The sequence below is a fragment of the Mytilus californianus genome, unplaced genomic scaffold, assembly GCF_021869535.1.
Source record: "Mytilus californianus isolate M0D057914Y unplaced genomic scaffold, xbMytCali1.0.p SCAF_14, whole genome shotgun sequence".
NCBI classification, from domain to species: Eukaryota; Metazoa; Mollusca; class Bivalvia; order Mytilida; family Mytilidae; genus Mytilus; species Mytilus californianus.
Genome location: NW_026262626.1, coordinates 10318650 through 10330999, shown reverse-complemented (window position 1 = coordinate 10330999; position 12350 = coordinate 10318650). Strand labels below are relative to the sequence as shown.

Genomic DNA, 12350 nt, shown 5'->3' with positions numbered 1-12350 from the left:
ATCACGAACCGATTTGAGTTTTTAAAAGATATGGATATCTAAATTCACAACAACAGTTTTTTTAATGAAACGATCACATATCTATTTCATTTTTATAATGATTGATTGATTGTTGCTTACTTAACGCCCAGTGGCGAATATTTCATGCATATTCAGGACAAGCAGAAAGTTAAAATTAATACAATAGGTAGGCTCTGCAAGGCAATTCAAAAGGGGTGGAGGACGAAAATTTGAACTGCCACTGGAAAATTAGGCCCATGGTATGTTTGATAGTGACAGAAATTTTGCCCCGCAACAGACCACCAACTATTATCTTATAGAGTTGTTTCAATGGTTTCCAATCTCTGATAGGATTGTTTCAATGGTTCCCAAACTCTTACAAGTTTATTTCAATGGTCCCAAAATCTTTTAGAGGGTTGTTTCAATGGTTTTCATCCTCTAAAAGCTAATTGAGGAATGAAATGAACATTTTGATTGTTGATTATCTGTTTATTATTAGGTATGTTTGATTGTTGATTATATGTTATTATTAGGTCTGTTTGATTGTTGATTATATGTTTATTATTAAGTCTGTGTGATTATTGATTATCTGTTTATTATTAGGTATGTTTGATTGTTGATTATATGTTATTATTAGGTCTGTTTGATTGTTGATTAAATGTTATTATTAGGTCTGTTAGATTGTTGATTATATATGTTTATTATAAGTTCTGTTTGATTGATGATTATATTTATTACTAGGTCTGTGTGAGTGTTGACTATTTACTATTAGGTCTGTTTGATTGTTGATTATATATGTTTATTATTAGGTCTGTGCAAGTGCTGATTATCTGTGTTTATTATTAGGTCTGTCTGTTTAATTGATTATCTGTGTTTATTATTTGTCTGTTTGATTGATTATATATGTTTATTATTAGGTCTGTTTGATTGTTGATTATTATTAGGTGTTTGATTATCTGTTTATCATTAGGTCTGTTTGATTCATGATTATCTATGTTTATTATGTGAATTTTATTAGGTCTGTTTTCTAATATCACAATAGTATAGCTATTTGGTAAGCTGAAACTATACATTTTAGTCTGGCATGTACCATCTGACCATGACATCTATCTCAGTGATCATAGGTTTGACATCTTTCCATGTACGGCAAGTTTCTATGTTTTGGTAGGATAAAAACTAAAGCTCAAACTCTAATAATGTTAGAATAAAGTTACACAGAGAAGACTGTTTTCTTTGCTCATAACCAACATTTCTTTTCATTTGTTGTGTCAAATGTTTAAAATGAATCTACACAGAGAAGACTGTTTTCTTTGCTCACTACAAATGTCTTTTTAATTGTTTTGTTAAATGTTAAAATGAACCTACAGATGCACAGAAGAGTTTCCTTTGCTCAATACAAATATATCTTTTCATTTGTTGTGTCAAATGCTAAAATGAATCTGCACAGAGAAAACTGTTTCCTCTGCTCACTACAAATATGTCTTTTAGTTAAAATTGAGAATGGAAATGGGGAATGGGGAACAACCCGACCAAATAGCAGAAAACAGCCGAAGGCCACCAATGGGTCTTCAACACAGCGAGAAAATCCCACTCCCTGAGGCGGGCTTTAGTTGGCCCCTAAACAAAATGTGTACTAGTTCAATGAAAATGGATGTCACACTAAACACCGAAACATATAAATGAACTAAAATTAAAAAAATAAATTATAAGACTAACAAAGGCCAGAGGCTCCTGACTTGGAACAGTTGTTTTGTTAAATGCTAAAATGAATCCACACAGGGAAGACTGTTTCCTCTGCTCACAACACATTTTTTTTTTTTTATTTGTTGTTAAATGTTAAAATGAATCTACACAGGGAAGACAGTTTCCTTTGGTCACTACACGTACCAAATTGTCTTTTTAAATGTTGTTTTTTTTATATTTATTTTCTAATTACTTGTACCCTATTTAATATCTCTCTCTTTAGACACTCTTGTTATCCAACCTTAAATTATCATTTCTTCTATTAAACAATGAACTGTTCTTTTTTGGCACACATTATAAGACTAATTTGAACCTCAAGTATCAAGCCTCCAACAATGATATGCAGTGCATCATGGGTATTCATTATACTGTCAAACCTGCTATAAAGGTCACCTCTATTAAGCAAAAACCTGTCTCTACTGGTTACCCTCTTCTTGTCTACCTGTAGTATAGTACCTATGCATTTGAACATCGATTCAAAGGTTACCAGTCTTTTTAAGGTCAGTTTTATCTGGTCCTGAGGGTGACCTTAATTTACCGGTTTGATTTTAAACCATATTAGTTTCAATATGAGACAACAAATATCAACTGTTTTAAATGTCTGCACTCAGATTGTCCCTTGTCAATGATTTTCAAGTTTTTGGCAAAGCCCTTAATCAAAGGTAGAAGTAGCAGAATAATGCCATGGCAGAAATGAAGATGTCAATTTTAACATGCAGTGGCAGATTCAGGGGAGGGATTAGAGGGCGTGTCCTTTGAATGTAGAAAATATAATTTTTTTGGCATTAAATCGCCCAAAATTTTTCAGAAATTACACCCCAATATTTTTTCCCTGTAATTCTGAAAGTTTACATATATATAAAACCATAAGGGATAAGTCTTACAGATACTTTTTTAAGATTGGTTACAGCCTCCAGTGTAAATAATCCGAAATAAATTATTAAAACGTCAATAAAATTTGAATCAATATCTTTACTTAGTGAATACCCTGCTTATAACAGCTGTTCAACAAAGTTCAATAATATATAGAATATCAAGGAGATGGTAACCACTTTGTATACTTGAATCTTGTGTCTGGATAATAAAATATTTTAATAAAATAGGTTTAAATGAGCCTGAAGTTGGCAGTTTTTTGATGCGCCATGTTTAGATTTTTTGTGTAATATTTTTAGAAAATTGATAGACAAAGCTTATAATTGAAACATCATTTTATTTTATTTTTTTTTATTTTTGTGTGTTTGTTTTCCCTTTTTTAAATGTAAAGTGTGTTCCCTTTTGAATTTCTACACAAGAATATTCCTTCTTTGTCATTCTTTTTGTTTTGTTTTTTTGCATACACATAGGCGGATCCAGGGGGGGGGGCCCCCTTTTGTGGGAAAAATTTGGTTGATTATATAGGGAATCACTGAAGCATGACTGGAGCAGGCCCCCCTTATGAAAAGTTCTGGATCCGCCACTGATACATCTTTTTGTTTCTTCAACAGTTATATCAAGTTCAGCAAACAACACAGCAGTAAGGTAGCCAAGCTTTTATTTTTCAACAAGTTTAAAAACTTACAAGATTTCAAATCTGTGTATAAATATATAATTGATTATTGAAACTGATATTTTGAAATGGACTTCAACAATAACAAGTGTATAAATAAGTATAAATCTATGCAATGCTTGGACGGATTTGAAATAAATTGATTTTTCAGTAGTATAAAGTAATATTTAAATACATCAAATATAATTCAATTATACAGAAAACATGTTTTCTAAATGAAAAACAAACTTCTCTTTTTCAGTCTTTTAAGAAACAAATATTTATTGTTTAGAAACTTATCAAAACATGACGTTCAAAAATTACAAACAAATATTCTAAAGCGAGAACGTTTTTTTGTTGAAAATATTAAATGTTCTTATGTGGCAAATAATATTGAGCATAAAGTATCAATTAAATTTTATCAATTAAAAATTTCAAAGTATTTTGATTATTCTAATAAGCCAAAAGTAAATCTAATTAAGATTCAGATCTATCAAATTTCTTATACCATCTTAATATTGGAATGCTTATGTACCAAATACATTACATAAAATAAAACTAAAAAATAAAACTTTATAGTAAGATTGTAAAACATCACAGCAGAAAAGAAACAACACGTACAAGGCACAAAGTTCTTAACTTGTACTTAATATGCATGACTTAACGTCCTCAAATTGTCACAAAGTATTAAAAAATAAACCTTTTTAAATCCTTCGTTCTAATCATATTTCATGCAAAGACTCTATCAGGATTTTTCTTTAGTAAAATCCAATTATTTCAATTAACTTTACTAGTTTGTAAGTCTTAAAATGCTAATTATAGTTCAAGCTGATCTATGCACTTTGAAACTAATTACACTGGTACAATACATATAAATTCAATAAAGTTCAAAGGCTATCATTTTGCCGATTTAAATGTTTAGTAGTTGAGTGCACACAACATTGCAACTCCACGTTTTATCCAGTGCTTCTGTTCTTTATCTGTTGGAAGTTCCACAGAAAATACAAAGTTGGTAGAGTGACCAGTGGTTGACAGAGTTCCTGAATAAAAGAAAAAAAAAACATGCATAAATTGGTTGATTTGTTCTTATCTATGATTTCAAAAGCACAGGGTTTTATCAGTGCACCAGATATTGCTGTTCAAATTTATCAAACGTTCATACATTCCAACAACAAAATTCAGTAACAGGGACCCAGTATCATTGTAACAAACATCATAGCAATATACAGTACAGTAAACTGTATTTCTGTCATGGAATTCCATTTTTACCATAAGCTATCCATTAGGTCAACTATACAGATTGTTACAGATAATTTAAGAAAAACTATTATCCGTGGAAATTAAATTACTTGGATTCAAGTAATTTGGATTTTATATCAACTAAAATAGTTTAAAAAAAAGCTTGTTTTACAATATAAAAAGAATGTAGTTTTAAAATTTTCCACACCAATACAATCGAAAAATGGAATTACTTAATTTATCCCCAGGATAGATTTTCTAAATGCAGTTGGCCATAAGCAGTTTAAAAGTTTACATAATTATAATGGAAAATGTTTAATCAAGGAATAAAAGCAATAAAATAGAATGGTCATTATTTGAAGAGCTGACAATCTTTTATTGTAATATCTAACAGTAAAGGTCTATAACGTGTGAAGTTTAGGTGTACTTACCTCAGTGGGGTTTTAAATTTAAATTATGTCGTGATTTTTTTCTGGGTGAAAATTTGGGATAAAATATTTATCTAAATGACCTTCACATCCTGTTCATTTGAACTCTGGAGGATAGTTGTCTCATTGGCACTCATACCACATCTCCATGTTTTTATTTTATTGAATTTTCTAAAAATTTGATTTCATATATTTCCCATTTATTGATAGCTACAAGTAAAGTTTTTGCATGTATTCTAACACACTTTGATTTTTTGTTAATAATGGTAAATTTATTCATTTAATGGATGCAATAATTAAATTAATAACCATTGTATACTTACACACATATAGGTGTCAGACCACCAATTCAAAATCCCTATCTATTCAAACAAATTTTACAAATTTCTCAGCTTTCTAAATATTTTACCTTAAGTTTAACTTCATAGAAACCAGGTATATCCTGAATTGTACATGTATCATATTTCTTCATGCCAGTTTTCAACCTATGTTTAAAGTCTTGCAAGGAAATACTAACATTCGGAAGACAAGTACTGCTAAAAATCATCTTAAATAAGTATACTATGGAGTGCATTAATTCTCAATTTTTCATGTAAACTCATGGACAAGTAAATTTTGGCTCAAAATGGTCTACATATATTTCTCTTTCAACAAGTTTCATTTCTGCAAATTTGTTGGTTAGTTTAAGTAAACAATGACATCAAAAGCACTATTTTTTGTCAAGGAAGGGCTACTTTACATACTTCTAAATTGGAGTGGGTGAATTGGTGGTTTGACACCTAAAGTATTTCTAATGAATTATATTCGTCAATTTTTTGTTGTTGATTTTTTTTCCCTAAAAATTGAAAATTAAAAAACCCACAAATTTATATTATGAAAAAATTGAACACAACCATATTTTACTTTGAAAATAACTCAAAGTAATACTGAGTAAAAAAAATTAATTTAGCAACAAATATTTTTAATGCTATATTTCAAAAATTAATTATACTTCTAAAAATAACAATAAACAATTTATTGTATCAAAGAAAATAAACCATATGTCAAAGAGTCAATTCTTTATTGACAGTAAAAAATATTAAAAATATATTTCCCCATCTTTGTAAATGTTTATTTCGAAGATTTTAAATTAAAATGTATGTTGCTAAACTTAACTTACTCAGTATATTTGTTATTACAGTTTGCTGTTTTGTATCACTAAAGGGGTTTTCAAATCCCCTCCCCAAAACCTTTTCAATAAGTGATCCTGTGCAAATCATTATGGGATATAAATCATTATTAACATTTCAACTTTTCTGATAATTATAATTTTTTTATTTATATATATGGATTATAGCCATTATAAATTGTTAACCATAAATTACATGTCTCATCTTCATATCAATATTAAAGTGTGACAGCAGGGCAAAAATATAGATCCTAGCAATGCTACAAATCAATATGTAATTCTATGTATTTAGTTATGTTTTCATTTCAGGAAAAGTCTTATTTGGCTTTCTGCGAATTGTATGATATCATACTTTTAACTTAATCCATTTCAACAATAAATAACAGTAGTAAATCTTAATACATAGCATTTTCAGGCAATTCTGTGAATAACATCTATGCAATCTAGAATTTTGATGGCACTAAGCAAAAACTTTACATAAATAGAAAGTTTTTGGGGAAACTTTCATCTTTCAACTTTACGAGTACATTTTGTTAGCAGTTAAAAATTGTCTGTTAGCCTGAAAAATTATAAAGTTTTCTTTACAAAAAAAACAAACAAAAACAAACTTTTTCTTATATGTTTTAACTTATAAACTAATGAATAGAAGAGGTTTAAAGATGGAAACTGCCAATGAAAGAGCTCAAATAACCAAAACATTACTTTTTTCGCAGTTCTTCATCTTAAAAGAGGCTAAATGATTTTCAAGTGACTTCTCAAAGAACCATACCCTAAACCTGGCCTACTAAATTAAACCACTGGCGTCAGTCTTAGCTACAACTTTGATAACCTATATATATGTTTGTTTGTTGAGTTGTGATGAAACTTTATGTTCATTCCGCAAATTAATTGAAGTCGGTTATTTTAAGTAGAAGAAACTAGGTTGCTGGGGGTATTCTATTGCATGAAGTGACAATGGGTGGGACCCACTTTGTCCTTTTGCAAATTTCCAGAGTAATTTTTTAACATCTTTAGAAAAATTAATAAACCATGGCCTTTTGAAAGTAACTGACAAAAGATACATTCCATCTAATAATTTTTAATTAATGTTGATAGGCAGAAGTGATCAAGACTTTCACAATAAAGGTAGTACCAACTAAACAGACAACTGAGACCCTTAACCACTTAGGCAATAAAGAAAGGACCAACTAAACAGACTACTGAGACCATAAACCACCCAGGCAATAAAGGTAGGACCAACTAAACAGACCACAAGACCATAAACCACACAGGCAATAAAGGAAGGACCAACTTAACAGACCACTGAAACCCTCAACCACCCAGTCAATAAAGGTTGGACCAACTTAACAGACCACTGAGACCATTAACCATCCAGGCAATAAAGGTAGGACCATATAAACAGACCACTGAGACCCTCAACCACCCAGGCAATAAAGGTAGGACCAACTAAACAGATCACTGAGACAATCAACCACACTGGCAATAAAGGTAGGACCAACTAAACAGATCACAAAGACCCCCAGCCACACAGTTAGGACTAACTAAACAGTCCTATGATACCCTCAACCACCCAGGCAATAAAAGAAGGACCAAGTAAACAGACCACTAAGACCCCAACCACCCGGACAATAAAGGAAGGACCAACTAAACAGATGACTGAGACCCTCAACCACCGAGGCAATAAAGATTGGACCAACTAAACAGACCACTGAGACCATTAACCACCCAGGCAATAAAGGAAGGACCAACTAAACAGAGCACTGAGACCCTCAACCACACAGGCAATAAAGGTAGGACCAACTAAACAGATCACCCAGATTCTCAACCACACTGGCAATAAAGGTAGGACCAACTAAACAGATCAGTGAGACCCCTAGCCACCCAGGCAATAAAGGAAGGACCAACTAAACAGACCACTGAGACCCTCAACCACACAGGCAAAAATGTAGGACCAACAAACAGACCACTGAGACCATCAACCACACAGGCAATAAAGGGAGGACCAACTAAACAGACCACTTAGACCCTCAACCACCCAGGCAAAAAAGGTAGGACCAACTAAACAGACCACTGAGACCCTCAACCACCCAGGCAATAAAGGTAGGACCAACTAAACAGACCACTGAGACCCTCAACCACCCAGGCAATAAAGGTGGGACCAACTATACAGACCGCTGAGACCCTCAACCATCCAGGCGCAATAAAGGTAGGACCAACTAAACAGACCACTGAGACCCTCAACCATCCAGGCAATAAAGGCAGGACCAACTAAACAGACCACTGAGACCCTCAACCACCCAGGCAATAAAGGTAGGACCAACTAAACAGACCACTTAGACCCTCAACCACCCAGGCAATAAAGGAAGGACCAACTAAACAGACCACTGAGACCCTCAACCCCACAGGCAATAAATGTAGGACCAATTAAAAAGATCACCAAGACTCCCAGCCACCCAGGCAATAAAAGTAGGACCTTTGAGACCCTCAACACCTCAGGCAATAGAGAACATTTGTATGAAAATGAAAGGTACTTTTGACAAACAAAAGTATTCCTACAAATTAATTCCCTAAAATATCCCTAACCAAAAACAATACTGTTTTTCTCTTTATTGTTTTTAGCATACATTAGGCTTATGGTTTAAAGGTTTCCATCCGGGGGCCTTTAATAGCTTATAAAACCATTTGAGTTTTTTTCATTGTCGAAGGCTGCACAATGACATGTAGTTGTTATTGGTCTCTGGTGGATAGTTGTCTCATTGGCAATCATACCACATCTCCTTACCTTTTTATATTTATAAATAACTCAGTTCTGTCACAATTATAATTGGACCATCAAACACAAGCTCACATGCTAGTGAACATAAAGTGACAAGTAAAATGGTAATCAGATACATCTGGCATCTGATTCCATATCAAACAGCTGATCCTTAAGTGCAATATTCTCTTCTGTCTATATCTGGATTAAGGTTTTTAGATTTGTCACATGTAAAACAAAAATAAATGTTGTGAAGGTGTCTTTATTGTCTTGTTGTTTAGTTAACTGCTGTTAGTTTACATCATGTGATACTCCTTGTATTCTTATTTCTTTATGAGTGAAGTAGGGGTAAAACCTTCCTCTTTCCTCTCTTACACATTATTTTCTCACCTCTTTTTTTTCATCATCCCTAATTTTAACCATTCCATTTTCCCCCTTAAAATTCTATATTTAAGGGTCAAGATAGGGTTAACAGAATACAAAATAATGGTTAAAAAAAATATAGTCTAAGAGAAAAATGAGTGACAGAATAGTGTATAATAGGGAGCTAAATTTGGGCGAAAAACTAGTAAAATTCAAGAGGACTGGCTTAAAAAATAATTGAAATCCAGAAGAGTGCACACGCTGAAATGTCTCGCCTTCTTTACTAATCATTGATATTATGTTGATAGTCCTAAATATAAAGCTTTATTACAACTGTCACATAAACTTATTATTAACCAAGTAAACTAAACATTGACCAATGAACCATGAAAATGAGGTCAAGGTCAGATGAACCATGCTAGGCAGGCATGTACAGCTAACAATTCTTCCATACAACAAATATAGTTGACCTATTGCTTTTAGTTTAAGAAAAACAGACCAAAACACAAAAACTTAACACTGAGCAATGAACCTTGAAAATGAGGTCAAGGTCAGATGACACCTGCCAGTTGGACATGTACACCTTACAGTCCTTCCATACACCGAATATACTAGACCTATTGCTTATAGTATCTGAGATATGGACCTGACCACCAAAACTTAACCTTGTTCACTGATCCATGAAATGAGGTCGAGGTCAAGTGAAAACTGTCTGACAGGCATGAGGACCTTGCAAGGTACGTACATACCAAATACAGTTATCCTATTACTTATAATAAGAGAGAATTTAACATTACAAAAAATCTTAACTTTTTTTTCAAGTAGTCACTGAACAATGAAAATGAGGTCAAGGACATTGGACATGTGACTGACGGAAACTTCGTAACATGAGGCATCCATATACAAAGTATGAAGCATCCAGACCTTCCACCTTCTAAAATATAAAGCTTTTAAGAAGTTAGCTAACGCCGCCGCCGGATCACTATCCCTATGTCGAGCTTTCTGCGACAAAAGTAGCAGGCTCGACAAAAATGGTCTTAATATTAAAATAATACAGAAATGAAAACCTCATATACTAGTGCAGGTATATGGATATCAGTTGTTTTCAATCAAACTTCTTAGTTCTATCAGCCTTGTGTAAGCCTAAACAAAGTCTTCCTTTCCACTACATAAATACACACCAGCTTTTAGTGTGATTTACATATTGAACAATAACAAATTTCATCTATTGGATTTTTTTTTTGTGCACAAAATTACATGTACTACTAGGCTCAAGTTTCATTAAACATGTAAGATTTCTCCTCTATTTTCTTCAACACAGTTGAATGGGATTAAAAGGTAAAATCACAAAAATACTGAACTCTGAGGAAAATTCAAAAAGGAAAGTCCCCAATCAAATGGCAAAATCAAAAAAACAAACACATCAAATGAATGGATAACAACTGTCATAATCCTGACTTGGTACAGGCATTTTCTTATGTAGAAAATGGTGGATTGAACCTGGTTTTATAGCTAGCTAAACCTCTCACTTGTATGACAGTCGCATCAAATTCCATTATATTGACAACGATGCGTGAACAAAACAAACAGACACAATAGGTAAAAATGTCAAAAATAAGGGTATAGCAGTCAACATTGTGTTATCATCTTAATCACTATAAAAACAAACAAATGTAACGAAGAAGCACAACTAGAGGCTCTAAAGAGCCTGTGTCGCTCACCTTGGTCTATGTGCATATTAAACAAAGGACACAGATGGATTCATGACAAAATTGTGTTTTGGTGATGGTGATGTGTTTGTAGATCTTACTTTACTGAACATTCTTGATGCTTACAATTATCTCTATCTATAATGAACTTGGCCCAGTAGTTTCAGTGGAAATTATTTTGTAAAAATTTACAAAATTTATGAAAATTGATAAAAATTGATTATAAAGAGCAATAACTCCTTAAGGGGTCAATTGACCATTTTGGTCATGTTGACTTATTTGTAGGTCTTACTTTGCTGTACATTATTGCTGTTTACAGTTTATCTCTATCTATAATAATATTCAAGATAATAACCTAAAGCTGAAAAAATTTCTAAAAATTACCATTTCAGGGGCAGCAACCCAACAACGGGTTGCCTGAATGGTCTGAAAATTTAAGGGCAGATAGATCTTGACCTAATGAACAATTTCGTTTTTGAAAGATTTGCTCGAAATGCTTTGGGTTTAGATATATGAGCCCAAAACTGCATTTTACCCTATGTACTATTATTAGCCATGTCCGCCATCTTGGTTCACGGGCGAGGTCATCAGACACAATTTTTAAACTACATACCTAATAATGATTGTTTACAACTTTGGTTAAATTCATCTTAGTATTTTCAGAGGAGGATTTTTGTAAAAGATTTACGAAAAATTGTTAAAAATTGACTATAAAAGGGCAATAACTCCTTAAGGGGTCAACTGACCATTTTGGTCATGTTGACTTATTTGTAGAACTTACTTTGCTGAACATTATTGCTGTTTACAGTTTATCTCTATCTATAATAATATTCAAGATAATAACCAAATACGACAAAATTTCCTTAAAATTACTAATTCAGGGGCAGCAACCTAACAACAGGTTGTCCGATTCATCTGAAAATTTCAGGGCAGATAGATCTTGACCTGATTAACATTTTTACCCCATGTCAGATTTGCTCTCAATGCTTTGGTTTCAGAGATATAAGCCAAAATCTACATTTTACCCCTATGTTCTATTTTTAGCCATGGTGGCCATCTTGGTTGGTTGGCCGGGTCACCAGACACATTTTTTAAACTAAATACCCTAATGATGATTGTGGCCAAGTTTGGTTCAATTTGGCCCAGTAGTTTCAGAGAAGAAGATTTTTGTAAAAGTTTACGGATGACGGACGACGGACGCCAAGTGATGAGAAAAGCTCACTTGGCCCTTTGGGCCAGGTGAGCTAAAAAGGCATACATCAAATTTAACATCCTCATTTTGCTTATATTATACGATTTTATTTATCTATGTAAAATCCAACCATAAAGGATGGAAGGTATTAAGTATTGGCGTATAATACAGATCCCATAATCATGATTGGCTTACAAGTACAAGGATATGACAATTAACACTCCATTC

At 32.8% G+C, this 12350-nt stretch overlaps 2 protein-coding genes across 7 annotated transcripts in view; one reads left to right on the top strand and one right to left on the bottom strand.

Moving 5' to 3' along the window:
* The window catches only part of LOC127724169 (uncharacterized), a 483200-nt gene that overhangs the window by 94960 nt on the left and 375890 nt on the right, over positions 1 to 12350 (top strand). The window lies entirely within an intron of this gene.
* Positions 3258 to 12350, bottom strand: part of LOC127724159 (dynein axonemal heavy chain 1-like) — a 103430-nt gene continuing 94337 nt past the window's right edge. For all 6 annotated transcript variants that reach the window (XM_052231034.1, XM_052231031.1, XM_052231035.1 and 3 more), the window contains one exon: positions 3258 to 4308. In XM_052231034.1, coding sequence (XP_052086994.1) covers positions 4187 to 4308 — 122 coding nt within the window. In that variant the 3' untranslated portion in view covers positions 3258 to 4186. The remainder of the gene's footprint in view (positions 4309 to 12350) is intronic.